This window comes from Hippopotamus amphibius, chromosome 1, assembly GCF_030028045.1.
Source record: "Hippopotamus amphibius kiboko isolate mHipAmp2 chromosome 1, mHipAmp2.hap2, whole genome shotgun sequence".
NCBI classification, from domain to species: Eukaryota; Metazoa; Chordata; class Mammalia; order Artiodactyla; family Hippopotamidae; genus Hippopotamus; species Hippopotamus amphibius.
In genome coordinates, this window is record NC_080186.1 from 179,414,809 (window position 1) to 179,435,491 (window position 20,683).

General features: G+C 38.5%; 1 protein-coding gene across 2 annotated transcripts in view; it reads right to left on the reverse strand.

The window, feature by feature from the left end:
• The window catches only part of HSD17B4 (hydroxysteroid 17-beta dehydrogenase 4), a 79,690-nt gene extending 63,637 nt beyond the window's left edge, over positions 1-16,053 (reverse strand). For both annotated transcript variants that reach the window (XR_009053980.1, XM_057736859.1), the window contains exons 1-3: positions 15,897-16,053; positions 11,774-11,827; positions 1,890-1,997 (exon numbers count right to left, since the gene is read on the reverse strand). Coding sequence is in view for 1 of the 2 variants with exons in the window: in XM_057736859.1 (XP_057592842.1) it covers positions 1,890-1,997; positions 11,774-11,827; positions 15,897-15,954 (220 nt within the window). In the remaining variant the exon portion in view is untranslated. The remainder of the gene's footprint in view (positions 1-1,889; positions 1,998-11,773; positions 11,828-15,896) is intronic.
• Positions 16,054-20,683: the final 4,630 nt, after the last annotated feature.

Here is a 20,683-nt window from a genome sequence, read left to right on the forward strand (position 1 = left end):
ATTTATTTATTTATTTTATTGGCTCTGTTGGGTCTTCGCTGCTGCACAAGTGCTTTCTCTAGTTGCGGCGAGTGGGGGCTACTCTTCCCTGTGGAGCACGGGATTCTCATTGCGGTGGCCTCTCTTGTTGCAGAGTACGGGCTCTAGGCACATGGGCTTCAGTAGTTGCGGCACATGGGCTCAATAGCTGTGGCTCACGGGCTCTAGAGCGCAGGCTCAACAGCTGTGGCGCATGGGCTTAGTTGCTCCACGGCATGTGGTATCTTCCTGGGGCAGGGATCGAACCCGTGTCCCCTGCATTGGCAGGCGGATTCTTACCCACTGTGCCACCTAGGAAGTCCCTCTACTGAATTTTAAATAGCCACATAGGCACTTCCCCATAAGGATACAAATGGGAATTTGAGGGGGAGGGAAAGAGGGGCATGTTTAATTTGAAAATTTGAAAAAGCATGTTCAATTTAGAAAACAAATCTCCTGTTTCTGTAATACTAACTACAAAAGTTAAAGCTCAACAAAATATCATGGCTTTGTTATTAATATTTTCTGCTAATCAGCCCAGGAAAAGAGCTCACATCCCAGAGCTGGGTGTCAAATGGTCAGCTGTCAACTCAACTTCACCACTGCCTCTTTCTACTTCCCCTGCAATCACAGGAGGAGCCAGGTCCCTTCCCTGGGGCCCATACAGTCCTGAGTTAAGATCTGCCAAAAAGAGGTACTCACTTAAAAGGTAGAAAAGTAGGAGGAGACTGTAGATGCAGGCAATCTTGTCAGCAGGCTACAGATGTGAGACTGGCAGCACACCTAGGTGAGGTCTTGAAGACCACCTGCCGCAGGCCGACATGCTCATCGACAGTTTCCCTGACATGCACCTGCCCAGACCTTTCAAAGCTAAGTCCCTTAATTGTCTGTATAAAACCCTGTACACTTGGAAAACTGAGAGGGGTTTCTGTTTTTCTGACTGAATACTGACTGCTACAGGCTGAATATCAAAATTGAGGGGCAGGGAGGAGAGTCTGAAATTTGAATCTTTACAAAACAGGTTTTAAAACCCCAGATTTCTTTTTTACACTTGAAAACATTTTTCTATACTCTCAATGTGGAAATAAGATACTACAATGTCTGTCTCATTATTCCCCTGAACACTGAAAACAAATAGTATCCTATTTCCTCTTCTCTAAAATTTCAAAATAAAGTCACTGGCAATCTAATTTTCTCTCCAGCCCATAAAAACAATCTGATTTGAAGAAAAGCCACTAAGTGCCAGCTTTTTAAAGTAAATCTATTCAAGAAGATTCCTTACAAATACTGTTAAAATCAATACATCAAACATAAAGGTTGTATTTGCTCTTTTTCTTTACTTTTTCTTTATTTTTAATGCCTAACTTGACTCAACTTTTTTATAAAGAAAGTTATATATAGCAATGATTACCTGGGCAGAATGGAATATGAAGGCTGGGTACAGAAAGGGGGCATTTCACTTCCTACAACTATATTACTTTAAGAATTTTTTAAAAAGAATTTTAAAAAGAATTTAATGTTATTCTGTAGAAATACATAAGATCTTTTAGCTAAGACAGGTCATTTAAGAACAAGAGCATATTCATATCTACATCTATCGTAATGTACTGATTATATCATGTGGTCATTACTAAAAATATTAAATAAACAACTGAATAAAAGTTAGACTCATGAAATAATCTACATCAAAAGTTTAAAAAATATCACATACTATATAAAATATGTCACTAAACATCTTTGGCAGACAGATAAAATCTAATTTCATAATTAAACTGGAATGCTGAGATATTTGCTCAATCATTATTAACATGAGACATAGCATTAGCTGAGGAAAAATAAAAGAAACAGTATAGTTCTCTCAAATACTGTACCATAGTTGGCCACTGCTTTTCCACCTTTCCTTCTTATTTCTTCAACAACCTTATCAGCAGCTAAGGAGCCTTGACCAACTCCTGTCATGTCCCCTCCTAGATCATTCACTGCAATGCAAAAATAAACAAATAAGAATTCAGTTCTAGACCTTGAAAATATTGGAAACAAAATTATATTATCAGTGGATTTCTTCAGTCATCTTCCTAATTCCTTCCTACCATACTCCCATCTTACTGACGCATCATGAGACATGTACTTTCAAAACATGCATCTTTGTTTTTAAATATAGATATGAAGCAGCAAAAATATTTAAACATAGGTTCATATCATGAAATTTTTAACTGTGCAACGCTTCTCCTTTTTTGGAAAGAAAAAGACCATGAATCAACCCACTTTTAGCAAAAAGAAAGAAAAGGAAAAAACCTAAAGATCACTTTTAAAATTAAATACACAGGAAAACAATATGGCCATTCTTTAAAAAAATTAAAAATAGAACTGCCATATGATCAAGCAAACCCACTTCTGGGTATTTATTCAAAAGAATTGAAATCAGGAGCCAAAGAGATAACAGCACGCTAATGTTCAATGCAGCACTATTCACAACAGCCAACATGTGGAAATAATCTAAGTATCAACTGACAGATAAAACAGGCAAAGAAAACATGGTACATACATACAATGGATTGTTATTCAGCCTTTAAAAAAAAAAAGGCAATTCTGCAATATGTCACAACATGGATGAACCTTGAATATGGTAACCCAGTCACAGAAGGCCAAATATGGCATGACTCCACTTACATGAAAGTATCTAAAATAGTCAAACTCATATAATCAGAGAGTAGAATGGTTGTTGCAGAGATTAAGGGGAGGAGAAAATGGGGAGCTGCTAATCAGAGGGCATAAAGTTTCAATAATGCAAGATGAGTAAGTTCTAGACATCTTATCTGCTGTACAACATAGTGCCTGCAGTTAATAACACTGTATTGTACTCTTAAAAATTTGTTAAGGGGGTAGATCTCATATTAAGTGTTCTGACCACAATTAAAAAAAAATAAAAAAGAAAGGTTAAATACACAATGTGAAATATCTTCTCCATGTCATGAAAGACTCTGTTTACAGGAATGGTGATAAAGAACAAGTATAATATTGCACTCTTAGAGAAGCACACCTGTGAATTTTCATAAAACATAGTGCGTCATGGTCTACCAAAAAATAAACAAAAACTATTTATTAAAATAGGTCAAAAATTACATACACAACTAATATGTGTTCGGTCACTAATTTATACCATATATGTAATTTATATGCATAACTGACCACGCTTACCACATAACATCTCCCTGTATCCAATTACACAGATACCAACATTAATTGAACATTTACTACTTGGAAGGAAATCTACAGAAATCTACAGATGTGTAAGAATGGTGCCTGTCCTCAGTTTATAATCCACTGAAAGTTAACTATGTGGTAACTACACTAATGCCCTAATTGTATCATATAGTGTATAAAGGTCAACATAACTAAATAATATAATAACAAAGGTAATTTACACAATAATTTAAGATAGAATTTACAATATAATATGTAAAAACAAATGAAAAGATATATAGATCAATGCCAAATAACCTGGAAAAAACAGAGCTTAAGACAAATACTTGGGACAAAGAATTAGTTTGCATTATTGCAAAGTGATCATTTTTGTAGGGTTACTGCATATACTGTGAGGTATATAACAATTTAAAAATTACTAATTAATAAATGGTATAGAAGTATATACTAAAATTTAAAGTCTCTTAATATTACCAAATTGGGACTTCCCTGGTGGCACAGTGGTTAAGAATCCGTCTGCCAATGCAGGGGACAGAAGTTTGAGCTCTGGTCTGGGAAGATCCCACATGCCACGGAGCAACTAAGTCTGTGTGCCACAACTACTGAGCCCACGCACTGCAAATACTGAAGCCTAAGCACCTAGAGCCGGTGTTCTGCAACAGGAGAAGTCACCGCAATAAGAAGCCCGCGTTCAGCAACGAAGAGTAGCCCCCTACTCACCTCAACTAGAGAAAGCCTGTGCAGCAACAAACACCCAACACAGCCGATATAGATAGATGATAGATGATAGATAGATAGATAGATAGATAGATAGATAGATAGATAGAGAGATGGTAGATAAATAAACCCACAAATTTTTTTTTTTCTTTTCAAGAATGGTTCTTTTTCGGGGGGATTGGGATGAGGGTTACGAGTGGGGTTGGATAGTAAAATAAGATAAAGGGATGATAGAGAGCAAAGCTAGTCTAATGTGTTTTTACATTTAAAGGAAATGAGTTTTGCAAAATGTGGACTGGGATATACTTCTAACAATATAGTCTCATCAGTCTTACTGCAAATAAAAAATGCTGCAAAGACACAAAATAATGGGGAAAAGGCTTACATTATCCCTCAGAGATTTTTTTAAAAAAAGTGTTAAGATTCTCAAAACTAAATTCCTATAATTATTCATTTCTGTACAATTACTCAAACGACAGGAAACAGTTTTAAAAAATCAATATTTTAAAACATGCAGCTAACAGTCTTTTAAGACCCTTTTTAACTAAGCAAGGGAAAGTTCAAAAGCAAACTGGCAAAGGCAATATTTAAATAAAGAAGGAACTGTTCAGTTGTGAAATGAAACACTACCCCCAAGAGGAAACTGTTCAAAGTGCAACCAAGTGCAATCAAAGGTAAGCACTGAAGATTGGATAAATAATTATTGAGATCAATGATGTGCAGTGAAACAGTATCAGAATAGACTTATTCAAGACAAGTCTCTACCTTAGAGAGTACAAATTTAACACCAACTCCACTCAGTTATCCCGCTATCACCAGAGCTAAATCACAGGGATTACAGCCTTAACTAGAAAAGCACTGGTTACATACTGAAGGGTTTGGTAGCAACAATGTTAAAAAATTGCTTGTAATTGTATACAAAGAGAAATGTATCCATACTATGTGACCCTGTTACCGCTTAAACACCTGACTAAAATTCTAATTACAGTAATATTTTAAAATACCATTACCGCCTTATACTGGTATATGTATACTTTGCATTTTCAAAGACCTATTTATGTGCATTAATGCATTTGATCTCCATACAGCTTCTTAGGAGTTTGGCAGGAACAGTTGTTCCTATTTTCACAGAAAAGGGAACAGCTTTAGGAAAGATTAGGTAACCTGCTCCAGGCTCCAAGGCTTGTCCAGGCTCCAAGGCTGTATGAAATGGCAAAATTCAGACTAGAACCTGGACCTACCACAATACCACTCTGCTCCTCTAATGCTGTAAACGGGTTTCTTTTATCCTAATTATTTCCAAGAAAAAAAGAAAAAAAAAATCACATTTGCTTGGAGAGAATATAGAAAGAACAATAAATTAGCCACCTCAGTCAAACAAAGAGCTTTAAAATAGGTACCAAAAATGGTAAGATTATGATAAAGGACAAAGTCTTTTCAGCTGAAACCATCAAAATATCCCCCAAAGTGATATATTTGTAAATCCTCCATAAAAAATCCAGTTTATAGCTCTGAAGAGTTGTTTTTTTTAAGATGTAAAATCTTTTGCCTATTTCTGTCATTTTAAATAAATCAGTGACTTGGATAGTCTATTAAAGTCTATTAAAGGTTTTTTACTAAAAATCCACCCCAAGATTGTACTAAATATCTGCAATATGCTAAACTCATTCACTTGCTCAAAATCTGCAGTGGAATCCTATTATTCACTGCCTAACTTTCAAGATCCCTTAAAGTCTGGTGTCACTTTACTGCTTCACTTTACTATAAGTAGTTCCTTCTTTTTGCTGTAGCTCAGTGTGGGAAATTGCTTATATAGCAGTTTCTAACTTGCCACTTAATTATCAAGAGTAATAATGTTATAATGTTAGTATTTGAAGAGTACTTTATAACTGTGCTTACACATATTTGTATTCATATAGGTGTTCAATCCAAGGATTTGACACCAGCTGAGTCATATCTACTACTGATGACATGGCTATAAACTACTTTTATTTCCAAAATAAAATGGTGCTTCCAAATCTACAAAACTGAAATAACTTTTATATGCATTGATTCTGTTGGTGACATCCTTTACAATGAGTAATCCAAGAAGTGTATATAAAGATGATACAGGCAATATTATACTACAAGTGTATTTATTTTTTGGAGACGTTATTTTTCCTTTTTTTTTTTTTTTTTTTTAATGCTTTCAAGAAATTCAAACCTTGCAGATTCAAAAAGTCCTTTTAGACCCTTGTCTTATCGCAGAGGTAACTGCTGTTAACCAGTTCTTGGATGTCCTTCTGGACATTTCTGCTTTCTATGCTGGATGACTTTCCACCCATTTTGATGAAGCATCCAACAGCAAACAAGAGCATTAAAAATCATTTCTTTGATTTTAGAGCTGTGGGCCCAATGGGGGATTTCTTCCTGTAGCCTGTTCATGTCTTGACTACTACCAAAAAGTATTTAAAGTGCCTTAAATATAAAATGCATGTGCAAGGACTATTAAAAAATGGAAAAATTAAGACAATATTACATCAGAGAAAGAGAAGCCTACTCAAAGCATATGCTAATTGTAGTTACTCTATTTGGGGACAGTGTCAGGTTTACCCTTAAGCTATCTGACAGTCAAAGAAAAGGGGAAAACACAGAGTTGCCATACTATTTTCACTGTTTGGTAGAAAGATATAATCACCCTAGTTCATCAAGAGTCTTTTCCAGAATGGCCATAAATGTATCTAAATATTTGAAGGCCTCCAAAATGTGGTGATAGTTTAGAAAGCAGTATCTTAACTAAGGTCCCTTTAATTCAAGGGACTTAATCTGTCTCAACAACAAGAAGGTATGAAAGGCCTCCTTAAAGGGAGAAGACACTGAAAATGAGGGACTGAGTCCTCCAGAGTTCAGTCCTGGGACCCCATCTCCTGTTTATCTGCACTTACCACCTGGGTAATCTGATCCAGTCTCCTGGCTTTAAATACCACCTAGAAACTGAAAATAGACTTATATAACTTCGACCTGTCCCCACAACTGCAGAGTCCTATGTCCCACTGCCTACTTACTATTCCTATCTGAAAGTCTACTGGGACTGTCCCCTCTGCAAATCCGGCCCTTCTCCAGTCTAGGAAATCTCAGTAAACCGCCACTCTATCCTTCTCTCTCCCTTTCAACCCACATCAGCAAATAAGCAAATCCTGCCACACCTACCTTCAAAATATATCCAGAATTTAACCTCTTTGCACCACCTCCATCCCTACCACCTGTCTGAATCACCCCCATTTTTATGTAGATTATTGTGATGACTTGACATATCTCTCTGCTTCCACTTTTTTTTTTTAATGTAAAATTACAAGTGTGGACAAGAAGAGTTAATAGGATAATAAACCCCAATATGCCCAACATCCTTCTCCACTTCCACTCTTGCTCCCCTAGAACCTATTCCTCACACAGCAACCAGAATGATCCATTTAAACCTTGAATCAGGTCATGTTGCTCCTCCATTCACACTCTCCCATGGCTTCCCATCTTAATCAGGGTAAAAGCCAGTTCTTCCTCTGAACTAACTGGCCCTCTGTAATCTGACCTCCTGTGACCTCTCATCTCTCATTTTTGTTCCCCTAGATGACTTTACTCCAGCCTGGGATGCCCACTAAGCTCTCTTTGACATAATCTTGAGCACAATGCCCAGCAAACAGTAGGCAGTCACTAATATTGGCTTCTCTTCCCCTTTACAAAAAGGTTTTAATTCTTGATGTCATTTAATCCCCACCATAATCGCGGAAGTTATTAGCTAAGGTGGCTACTAATATTCAGAGAGGTCATGTAATTAGACAACAGAGCCAGGATTTGAAACCTGACTTAACTTCAAAGACAATTCACTTTCCCCACTGCAGTTCCTCTTCTGCCTGTCAGGATCACACAGCGGTTAAAAACACAGACTCTGACCACGGGAACTTAAAACTCATCTTTACCAGTTATTATGTAACTGCAGCACAGAAAAGAAATCATGTCGATCTTACTTTAAAAGACTGCAATTTCAATCACCCAAAAGTGCTACTCCTCTAGTTCAAGAACAGAAAGCGTTCTGCCTCTCTTACTGCCAAAGAAGAGGTTCTCCTTGCTGGAACACTTCGATCTTCTTTGTGTTCATGCCCTCAAGACAAAACTTAATATTCAGAGAACTCGATATGGCTCACCTACCGAGGAAACCTCAAACCTATTCCATTCTCAGCATTTCCTTCAGAGATGTGCGAACATTTCTTGAAAGATGTAGTCTGTACAAAACCCGTTGTCCCTTGTTGTAACTATCAGCCAAAGGTTTAGCAGTTCTTATACCCAGATTTAAATCTCCCATAATGCTTTACATTATGGAATATAAACCATGGCAATCAGGGCTTCCTAGGTGGCGCAGTGGTTGAGAATCCGCCTGCCAATGCAGGGAACATGGGTTCGATCCCTGCTCCAGGAAGATCCCACATGCCACGGAGCAACTGAGCCCCTGCGCCACAACTACTGAGCCTGCGCTTTAGAGCCCGTGAGCCACAACTATTGAGCCCATGTGCTGCAACTACTGTAGCCCATGCGCCTAGAGCCCATGCTCCACAACAAGAGAAGCCACAGCAATGAGGAGCCCGTGCACCACAACGAAGAGTAGCCCCCACTCACCGCAACTAAAAAAGAAACCCTGCGCACAGCAAAAAAAGACCCAACACAGCCAATAAAATAAATTAATTATTTAATAAAACTTTAAAAACATGGCAATCATATTAACATAAAGCTAGAGAATATCTTAAGTGATACCCTTCACTTTGGACTTGGCCAGGTGATTTCCTTTGGCCAATGAAAGGTGAGAAGTGACATGCCACTTCTAAACAGAAGCTTTAAGAGCTACCAAGGGGATCCATTTTTATTTTCCCTGTGTTCTAAGAATTAGTACGACACATAGAATAGGGACACAGCTGACCAGAAGCTGAAAGGTCAGGTAAGTATGAAATTATTCTTTATTATTATAAACGACTGAGATTTGTTTGTTAACCCAGCATAACTTAGCAAAAGTTGACTTATATGAGAAACAAGCTACTCTATTTCTTAAGGTCTTACTTCTTACTGACCTCTGAGCTAATCAAAGGATTAACTGATTAGTAATTTTTCCACAAACAAGTTACTCTGATGTCATAAATCCTTGGTTTGCTTACTTCTTTTTTTTGCTTACTCAGGTAAAAATATGCTGAGCAGAACAAAATTAACACAGGAGAAATGTTAGTGCACATGATACATCCTGGACGCAGGGCATCTACGTTTTAAAAAGTTAAAGCAGAGGGAAGTGTTGGTCAGGGAAGAATGAAATCCATTGGTAGCCTAGAAAGTTCACAGCTAGGTAGGTCATAGGCTAAAAAGTGGTAGAAAATGTCAGCAAAAGGTTCTGCATTTTCACATAAATTATAAACTAAATCTGGCTCTCCAGCCAAGTTTGGCAAACATTTTTCCAGAAACATGAATTTTCTGCCTTTTTGGACTTTCACAAGCACTTGCTGAAATATCATCCCTGAGGCAATGACAAAATAAACAGACACGCCTTCCCTGTTAACTTTTTCTTAGAATTGAAAAACTCCCATCTAAGTTCAACAAATTCAAAGGTAATAAATAAATATAGGAAAAATGACCCACACAAACACATACTGCTGCAACAGGTTTTTAAAAAAAGTTTATAAACTAAGATTATAGCTTAGTCACAACAAAAAAAGTAGAAATCTATTCAACCAATCTAAAAGACACACCAACAACTCCCACCCCCTCCACCACTCCTCCATAAATGGGCTACATCAAACAATAAAAGAACCAAAGAACAAAGTCCCTTCTTTACAACAGACAATATTCTAGGTCCTTTGGGAGATACAAAAGATAAAATGAGATTCCTGAACTTATGGAATTGACTGGAAAAAATGTAAATAAATAAAAACTTATAAGTAGGGACTTCCCTGGTGGTCCAGTGGTAAAGAATCCGTCCTGTAATGCAGGGGACAGGGGTTTGATTCCTGGTCAGGGAACTAAGATCCCACATGCCACGGGGCAACTAAGCCCATGCACCACAACTACTGAGCCCGCGTGCCACAGCTACAGAGCCCACACACCCTGGAGCCTGCAGGCCAAAATTAGAGAAGAGAAAACCAGCATCCACAACTAGAAGCCTGCATGCCGCAGCAAAGAGCCCACATGCCACAATGAAAGATCCCGCATGCCGCAATGAAAACCCTGTGTGCCGCAACTAAGACCCAACACAGCCAAAAAAAAAAAAAAGTAAATAAATAATAATAAAGTTGTAAGTAAAAATATTAATGGTAGCAATATTTTTTTAAAAAGAAAAGAAAAAACAATAATGACATGTGCCTTTAGGCCCTGACATGAAATATTCTGGGGAAAATCTGGCAAAAAAAAGGCCTGAACTATACATCCCTTGACCAAATACGACAACGTCAAAATTTGTCCTTGCCACAAGAAGTAGACTGGATTAACAGACAGTGGCTATAACCTTAAACAAGGAACATCCAAAGTCCCTGTGTCCCTTCCATAAAGATAAGCTATACATCCACACTGAGGGAGAAAAGTATATTCAATATCCTGCTTAGGTCTTTGTTTTGAAAACCTGGCTACTTGTTTAGTCTTTTATTACACACGTCTCCATAAACAAATTGCAAAAATTTCTCTCTCGGTATTCCCTAGCAAGATGTACAAAAATTGGGATTGGGAGGTCACTGTGGGCCAACAATTTTAGCCTAGGAAAGATATTAATAATTATTGGGCCATCCATCTATCCTATGTACCTACCTGACACTGAGCACTCATTTAGATATTCCCCACAAAGATTTGGCTGTAACAAATCCACTTCTACATCCACATCAACTGCCAAGTACATCAGGTAAATCACTGAGATTACTAAAACCTCCCACCTTTGGTGTATTTTTCAGTACACCATCTTCCAATTGACCTGCCATAAAAAAACTCATACAAAATGCCCCTTAAATTAAAATTTTTTAAACTATTATAAAAGCTTCCATTTGAAAAATTTTGATGAAAGACATTAAAAATAAAACAAACAACCATACTTTGGATTTCCCAATTCCAAACTTTCAGTTATGAAAATGCACTTATTTCTCCTACCTTATCATTATATTTACACTTACAGGGATTCATCTTGCACAGTGTTCTACATCGAAAAATTACAGCCAAATTATAAAGCAAATTCAAGAATTTCCTTTTATGTATTGAATGCCTGCCTATCTTTCTCAGTTCTACTAAGTTGAAAATTCTATGAAACTAGCTTACTTTAAAAAGTAAGTTACGGACTTCCCTAGTGGCCCAGTGGTTAGGAATCCACCTGCCAATGCAGCAGACACGGTTCGATCCCTGGTCCAGGAAGATCCCATATGCCACGGAGCAACTAAGCCCTTATGCCACAACTACTGAACCTGCACTCTAGAGCCCACAAGCCACAACTCCTGAAGCCCACACACCTAGAGCCCATGCTCTGCAACAAGAGAAGCCACCACAATAAGAAACCCGTACACTACAACGAAGCCCCTGCTTGCTGCAACTACAGAAACCCTGTGTGCAGCAATGAAGACCCAACACAGCCAGTAAATAAATAAGTTTTTAAAAATAAATAAATAAATAAATAAAAATTAAAAGTTATAAAGTCAGCCTCAACGGGGAAAAATTTTTGCTGGCAGAAGAAAAAATTAGTGATGAAATTTGACCTTGACAAATTATTTGATGTAAATCAAAGGTATCTGGGTTGTGAAGACTGTATGTTAGTTCCTAGCTACTGAATGAAAAGAAAACTACATCAACTTACCAACAACTGATGCACCTCTTTCTCCAAAAGCCAGGGCATAGGCTCGGCCCAATCCTATTGAAAAAAAAAAAAATCAGAAAGTTGAGCAAATATTAGCATAATTTTTTTGGTCCACTCAACTCAGTCTCTACTGTAAAGTAACTGGTGAGCAGTTAATGTAACTACAAGGATAGAGTCTTCATTGGTACTCTCAGCCTCTACTTCACTTATTTCTACTTTCAGAGTTGGAAAGCTTAAAACTAAATTTTCCACCTATTCTACCTAACATTTCCAACCATTCTACCTAGCTTCTAGGATGCTACATGTGAATTGGGTTCCACCATTAAACATATTTGCATGAAATGTGGGAAGGAGGGAATGAGACAGAAGCCACCTTCCTGTGATTTTGGCTGTTGATGTTGGCTAAGAAGCTGATTTCTTGAAGGTTCCTAGGTATTAAGTGGATATAGTGGCAGCTTCTAGATCTAGCTCCCTAATCTCTGGATGGCAGCTTCCACTATCTAGACCCCTAGGGCCAGTGGCTATTTGGGCTGTGGCAGTTCCAATGGCAGCCTCAGAGGTAGCGGCTCCACTAATGGACCAGTTTTATGCTGTTCCATGAGAAATTCCAAAAGGAACTGCCTAAAACCCAGCTGCGTATATTAAGTCCTTTCCTGTTTCAAATATCTAGTGGTTTCTATATCCTGCTCTGAACCTTGACTACATAATCACCACACACAGGATATATTTAATTCAGAGTCAAAAGTATGAAGTGTAAATTTATACATCCAAAAATGGATACATGCCTATATAAATTTTATAGGCAGAGAATATCTCAGGAAGACTACATAAGAAAATGACAATTAGTGGTTACCTCTGGGGAACAGAATTGTATGACTAGCAACAAGGAGTGGAAAGCTTACTTCTGTATTGTTTAAATCATTTTAACATGTACACTTTTAAACATTTAATTGATAAATAAATTTAATTGGTAGTTTAAATTTAAATTAACTGATAATTAAGTAAACAAATAATAAATTAAGATGGCTAAATTATCAGGTTCTTCTAAAAAGAACCCAAATTATAAAGTTTTCCAAAACTAAAAGGTCACCAAATAATTTATTTTAAAATTTAATCCACTCTGAATGGATGAGAAAGAACCCAGTGAATACAATAACTCAGGTCTCCTCATATTTTATCAGATCAAGGCTGAAGCACTTGTTCTAAACATGAGGTTTTCAGAGAAATCAAATACTCATGACCAGAATGCAAAAAAACAAAAACAAAAAAAGGTAACAAAGTAGAAAATCACCAGATGAAAGGAATGGGGTGCAGCTCAAGTAGAGACTGATCTAAGCCAATCAGAGAATGATCTCAAAACCAAGCTATACAATTCTCTGAAAAGATATGTAAGTAATCTACTTTTACCATAAAGGCCCATACAAACTGTACACGAATCTCTATATAAAGTTAAAGGAGACATTCTCCTCCCCGCTTCCTTCTAATACTGCTAGTCTGTTAACAGGTTCGTTAAGTGTCCTCCCATATTTTTATACCTGTGCTTATATAAACATTATTTAAATACTTTATGTGTGTGAGTCTTTTCTCCCCAACTAAACAAGAAGTAGGTTGAGATTATCATTCTTTTGCATTTCCCACAATGCCCAGTACATCTTTACAGTCAAAATGCACAACTTAAAGCCAAAGCCTCTATTTTCTTTTAACCCTCCTTTAAATCCTGTCTTAACTTTCTCCCACACCTAAGTTCATTGTCAACCATCACCTCTCCCTCATTTCTCATTTGACCTGAACTTCTTTAGCACTGTCAAATATCAGTTGATTCTTTTCTCATGGTGCTTGTTCAGTGCTCTCTTCAGTGGGCTAGACTTCTCTACTTCAAGTTAACAGAGCCTCTGAGACTACTAGCTTCCTGGACTATTTCACTTCTTTGCTTTACCAATCAAAGGAAGTCAAATGACTTCAAAATCTCTCCTGACTTCAGAATCTCCAACTATTTACACACTTCTCACTATCTCCACGTCTACAACTTGCTATTTTATTACCATCTCAAATTCACAATGGCCAGAATCCCTCTTCCACTGCCCAACTCCACCACTCTCACAGTTACACCCCCAGCAACCACTACAATCAGCTAATAAATACAAATTCCTGTTATGCCACAAATCATGGCAAAATTGTTTACCTTAGGCCTTGATAATTATAATTCTAAACCTCTCATACCAGGTCTCCCAATACACAATTCAATATTCCAAGCTAAACAACAGCACCTGAATAATGCAAAGATATTTCTATTCATCTCTAGAATATGAGTGGGTTGGAGTCAGACTAATTCCCAGACACAGGCCTGGCAGGCATTCATGGACACCCTCCTGGGATGTTTAGCAGTGCCTCAGTTCTACAGATATGTATCCTTAAATGAGAACCCCAAGACCTCAAGGACAACGGTCTTCATGACAGGACTGGAATTAGATCTCAATCTCTCTCTCATAATGATGGCCTACTGTGGACCTAATGACAGTCTCAACTTTACCACAAAATTATATCTGCCCCAGATAAGTATTCAAATCTAATGGCTAGTAATTGTATCATAATCCAGGCTCTTTAAAATATGAATCAGTTTATGAATAGAAAGTGCTAAATTCGGAATTGTTTAGTCACACCTCATCAATACTTCACAAAATCAATTTAGTGGGTTGTAATCTGTATTTACTTAATGCCATAGAATAGAAAAGTTCAAAGTACACTGTATTTACTATGTACTGTGTCATGAGCTTGTTTCAAATATAGTGTGTGTGTGTGTGTGTGTGTGCACACGCGCACGCACGTGCATGTGTGTGTATACCGGGTCCTGGCATAAAATGTATTTCATACTGTGAATCACTCACTGTCAAAAGAGATTTAAAACATGAGTGCATTACTTATTTCCATCAAAAGCAAAGTGTAAACAAAATGTTTTCCCAAAAACATACAATCATTTTAGAATGAATATAGCTATGGATATAAAACATCTGGCCACCAATTAATACTAAAGACATTTTCTGAAAGGAAGCATGAGAATCCAATTTATAAATGGAGACATAAAAATATGTATGAATTAACTGTCAGAATTCCATTGTTTGTAACTTTTAATATATAATTCAAATTTTAGGTCTATTCTAGGTATAAGGTACTTACTACCAGTGGGTAATCAAAGGCCCCTAAGGTCAAGATCCCTGCACTTGGAGGTTAGAGGTTATGGACTGGTGGGAAACAGTGCAAAACCTCACTGCAATGCATCCATGTGGGTGTGAGTGGCTTGTCTTAATTTTCGTCCTTTAAAAATAAGGTTATTTCACACAACAAATCTCCACTTGGCTTCTGAAATACAAAAAAATCTGCCCACTTCAGAAAGGCCTCTGCTCTCCAGTTCCTACTGCCCCCACCGCACTCTCATTTTGTTCCTCTATCGCCTGCCTGAGTCCTGCAGGCATTTGAGTTTATAACCCATGCCAAGACTCCAGTGGACTTGACAGTACTGTGCCTGGCTTGATAAGCAATAAAGTCCCAAAGGAGGACTCTTATCAGATGCTTTTTTTAAAAAGAAGCCCCTCTCAAGAACTTAAAATCATCCGACAGAGGGAAAGATGATGGACTTTTCAAAGGCAAGGGGCTGACATCTCGACTCCTGCGGGAGTGATTCCAGCCCCCTGACGGCTTTTCCGCCACGCTTAAAAGATCTGACAGAGGCCTAGAGTCTATTAACAGGAAAAGTCGCAATTGAAACGCACAGACGAGCGTCGGGAGGAACTTTTACCTAGTTTTGCAGCCCAGCCCGGCCTCTCTCAAGACCTGAGCCTTGAGAAGCTCCCACAGGAGAGGGGGTGGCGAAGCGGGCTGCGCCAGGAGTTTCTGGCTCCCCACTCCATCCTCAGCAGATTCGGCGCCCGGAGAACAGTCGTCCGTCCTCCCACCCCCAAGCGCACCGAGTCCAGTCGCTCGCTCCCAAGCCGCCCCGCCACCGCTACCCGCAGCAGAGACGCTGAGATCACAGCTACAGCTGCATGCGTATCCCCGACCGAAAAGAGGAACTCCCAGCGCGAGAGCAAGCTGAAGGACGCCCGCCCTCCAGCCTTCGCATACTCACCTCCCCCCGCGCCGGTGACCAGTACCACCCGCCCATCGAACCTCAACGGCAAGGCCATGAGTCCGGCCTGCAGCGACACACATACACTAGCAGAACGACTGGAGTTCAGAGTGTGGTACAAGGAGGACAGGGGGAGTGGCGAGGGCAGGGTGGCAGTGACCTGCCACTTTCTGGGGAAAAGGGACGCCGTAGTTTTCCAAGTGCGCCTGCGCGGCGATCCCTTGGAACTCTGGGAAATGTAGTCCAGCATGCCTCCAGTCTTGGCAAGAGGCTGCTCAAGAGGCTTGGCTTGAAAGGGCCAGTTCTGCGGCAGTAATGGGAGCTGCTGGAGCCTGTGTAGTAAGATGGCTGACTCCTCTGGCTGACTTTATTCATCCTCTCATCCATCGTTTTGTCATTCACTCAACAAGCAATTTCTGGATTTAGGTGTGGATGCAGCCCATATCCTTAAGTAGCTTTCAGAAATATCCCCTTAGAAGTAAAGGCACTCTTACTAATGGGTAAAAGATTTCTCAGAATGTAATCCCTGTGAAACTGTGCACCTCAAATTGGGATTTGAACCCACGATCTTTTTAGAATCACTCACTTGGTGTCTGGACTTATTGAGGCTCAGGTTCTTGATGTCTAGTCACAGAAAGAATTAAGTGATAGACAAAGTGATAGGTAAAAAGTGGATTTATTTAGAGAGAAACACACTCCATGGACAGAGTGGGGGCCATTTCAGAAGGTGAGAAAGGCACGAGGGTATGGGGTTGTCAGTTTTTATAGGGGTGAGTGGGAGGCTAATGAGTGGCAGTATTCTAGCTGTTTTAGGAAGGGGCGGAGATTTCCAGGAACTTGGCCACACTCACTTTTTAGTCCCTATGGTCAGCCTTGGAACTGTCATGGCACCTGTGGGTGTATCATTTAGCTTGCTGATGTGCTACAGTGAGCGTATACTGAGGCTCAAGGTCTAGTGGAAGTTGACTTGTCTTCCAACTTGGACACATTTGGTTATAATCAGTTTATGTAATGTCCTCAGGCTATGTCATTTTTTCAAAGGTTGTGCCCTGTCCCCTTCCCTCCTGTCTCACCTAGACCTCTGGGACAGAAATCATGTGGAAAAATGAAGAGTCCTGGGCCCCCAGGCTGACCTCCCAAATGGAACTGTTACCAAATTGGTGGACTGGACCCTCACTGAAGTTCTAGCCCAGAGCTGAGACCCAGGGAAGCTCTTTTTCCACTCAGATTAGCACAGCCAACAATGAAACTGATGTTGAGACTGAAACAGCACAAGCTTTATTTAAGGGCCAAGGAATGGAGAAGCACAAATTTAGTTTGCAAATCAACTTCTCAACCCAACTGGGATAGACATCATATATGTAGGAGGGCCAAGGTAAAAGGGAGAGACGTGGAAGAGTGGGAGGAATATTCATTTCTTATCTGAGAACAGGGGTGTAGTTTGGACCCAGAACTGATGAAACTCTCCTTTTCAGTCATTGTAGGGGCTTTTCCGGTTGTTGTCATGGTGATTGTGAACTGTCCTGATGCTGGTGGATGTGTCATTTAGCATGCTAATGTATTACAATCAGCATATAATGAGGATCAAGGTCTACTGTAAGTCAAATCTCCCGCCATCTTGGGTCTAGTTGGTTCTATCCAGTTCTTGTTTTTCTCTTTGTATCTTCCTCCTGAACTTAGATAAGAGCAATTGGTTCCCGGTAGAGGAAGGGGCAGGGGTATGATTCTGGGGCAACAGCCTTGGTAACAGCATCTCAGAGGACAAAAAAAAAAGTCAACAGGTGGTCATAAATGATTTTTGCTTTTGAATGATGTAGGTTTTCTCAATTTTGACACTATTGAAATTTAGAGTCATAATTTTTTTGTTGTTCATTTTTTGAATGTGGGGTTGTTCAATGCATTGTAAGATGTGTAGCAACATCCCGGACTTCTATCCACTAGATACCAGTAGCACCCCCCAAGTTACAAAAATCAAAATTGCCTCCAGACATTGCCAAATATCTTCAGTTGGGATGGGGTGGGGTAACCCCTGAATGAGAACTATTAGTTTATACTAAGATAAACTAAGCCTTAGGAATAACATTTTTGGAAACATAATTATACTAGAAAAAATAAACTTTAATGTTTATTTTCCAGGGTGAAAATAATGCTTTCTAAATAGTTACTAAATAGCTTCAGTGGTGTCCAATTTTCAAACGTGAAATTTCATTATGGGTAATTTCATGCACTTTAATGCAACTGAATTGAACATATGAATCCTGTGATGTCTTGTAAGCCAATATCTTGGGCAAAGAGGAATTTGAAACTTTTAGAATAATGGCTATGTTTGGTTTCTGATTAAGACGTCTCCATTTGTTCATGTTCTCAATATATCATCTCTGCCCAAAAGACATAGTGATGATAAATAAAATATAAATAGAGAATTATAAAGCTAGGATCAAACATAAGATAACAGTCTTGTTTATATTTCCAGATAGAAATCCAAAGCAGAGAATGGGCTATACTCACAGATCTACCCTTACAATTTATTAGAATCCAAGTGCAGAAGCAGGAAAGTATAGCTGGAAGGTAAAGGTGATAAGGGAGATTGGGGCTTGGCTCAATAACACGTCATCAGTGTCCTTCTGTTTAACAATTTTTTTTTTAAATAGCCATCCTAAAACTGCCTGGGGCTCAGTTTATATATAGAAACTTCCTCCGTGAATGTCAGACATTTCTTATGAGACCATTTTACTTCTTCCTGAAGTTTATCCTTTAGAAAAGAGCTTCCCAGATGAGGTGTCATGAATGGGTTACAGATGTATGTGAGATATTGATATCCTCAACCCTTAATGTGGCTGTGGAGAACAGAATGGCTAGAACCCCTTGGCTGATCTCTGGCCTGTGACCATTCTTATCAAGAGTTGACCCTTGAACAACATGGGTTTGAACTACAAAGGTCAACTTATGGGTGAATTTTTTTTCAATAGTAAATACTACAGTACTACAAGATCTAAGGCTGGTTGAATCCACGGTGTGGCACCGTGGATATGGAGGACCGACTATAAATTATATGCGGACTTTCAACTGCACAGAGGGTCAGCGCCCCAACCCCTGTGTTATTCAAGGGTCAACTGTACTTCTGTCAGAATACTGCAGAAATATTTTATATATGTGCTGTGATTTGAAAATACTTAGGGGTTAAAGTATCAGTAATTCTTATAAGAGTCTTCATTAGCTTGCTAGTGCTGCCATAACAAATACCACAGACTAGTGGGTTAAAAAACAGAAATTTATTTTCTCACAATGGTAGAGGTTGGAAGTTTAAAATCAAGGCATCGATTGGTTTAGTTTCTTCTGAGGCCTTTCCTAATGGCTGCCAATGACTACCTTTCACTGTGTCTTCACATGGTCTTTTCTTGCAGCAGATACTCTGGTATCCCTTTGTATGTCCAAATTTCCTCTTCTTACACGGACACCAGTTAGATTGGATTAGGGCCTACTCAGCCTCATTTTAACTTAATCTTCATTTTAAAGGCCCTATCTCTAAATACACTGACATTTTCTGGTACTAGGGGTTAGGGTTTCAACATACGAATTTTGAGGGAACACAATTCAGCACCAACAGGGCTTACTGTTGATAAACTCTTACTATTTTACTTGAAAATATCTTCATTTCACCCTCAGTATTAAAAGTTAATTCAATTGGTTATAAAACTGTCAATCATAAACTACGATCAAGTGGGATTTATTCCAGGGATGCAGGGATTTTTCAATATCCTCAAATCAATCAATGTGAAACAACACATTAACAAATTGGAGAATAAATACCATATGATCATCTCCATAGATGCAGAAAAAGCTTTTGAAAAAATTCAATATCCATTTATAATAAAAACACTTCAGAAAGGAAGAAAAAAGGAAACATACTTCAACATAATAAAGACCATATTATGACAAACCCACAGCTAACCTCATACTCAACAGTAAATAGCTGAAGATATTTCCTCTAAGATCAGGAACAAGACAAGGATGAGCATTCTCACCACTTTTATTCAGCATAGTTTTGGAAGTCCTAGCCAGAGCAATGAGAGAAGAGAAAGAAGTAAAAGGAATCCACATTGGAAAAGAAGTAAAACTGTCACTGTTTGCAGATGGCATGATGCTATACATAGAACATCCTAAAGACATTGCCAGAAAACTACTAGAGCTCATCAGTGAATTCAGTAAAGTTGCTGGATACAAAATTGATACATTGAAATCTGTTGCATTTCTATATACTAACAACAAAATATCAGAAAGAGAAATTAAGTAAACAATCCCATTTACCATCACATCAAAAAGAAATACAGAGGAATAAACTTAAGGATGCAAAAGACGTATACTCCAAAAACTATAAGATGCTGATGAAAGAAATTGAAGACCACACAAACAGATGGAAAGATATACCATATGTTCTTCGATTGGAAGAATCATTATTGTTAAAATGACCATACTACCCAAGGTGACCTACAGATTCAATGCAATCCCTATCAAATTACCAATGGCATTTTTTTCACAGAACTAGAACAAAAAAAATTTAAATTTGTATGGAGATACAAATGACCCTGAGAAACAATCCCAAGAAAGAATGGAGCTAGAGGAATCATGTTCCCTGATCTCAGACCACACTACAAAGCTACAGTAATCAAAACAATATGGAACTGGCACAAAAACAGACATATAGATCAATGGAACAAGATAAAAAGCCCAGAAATAAACTCATGCACTTATGGTCAATTAATCTGTGACAAAGGAGGCAAGAATAC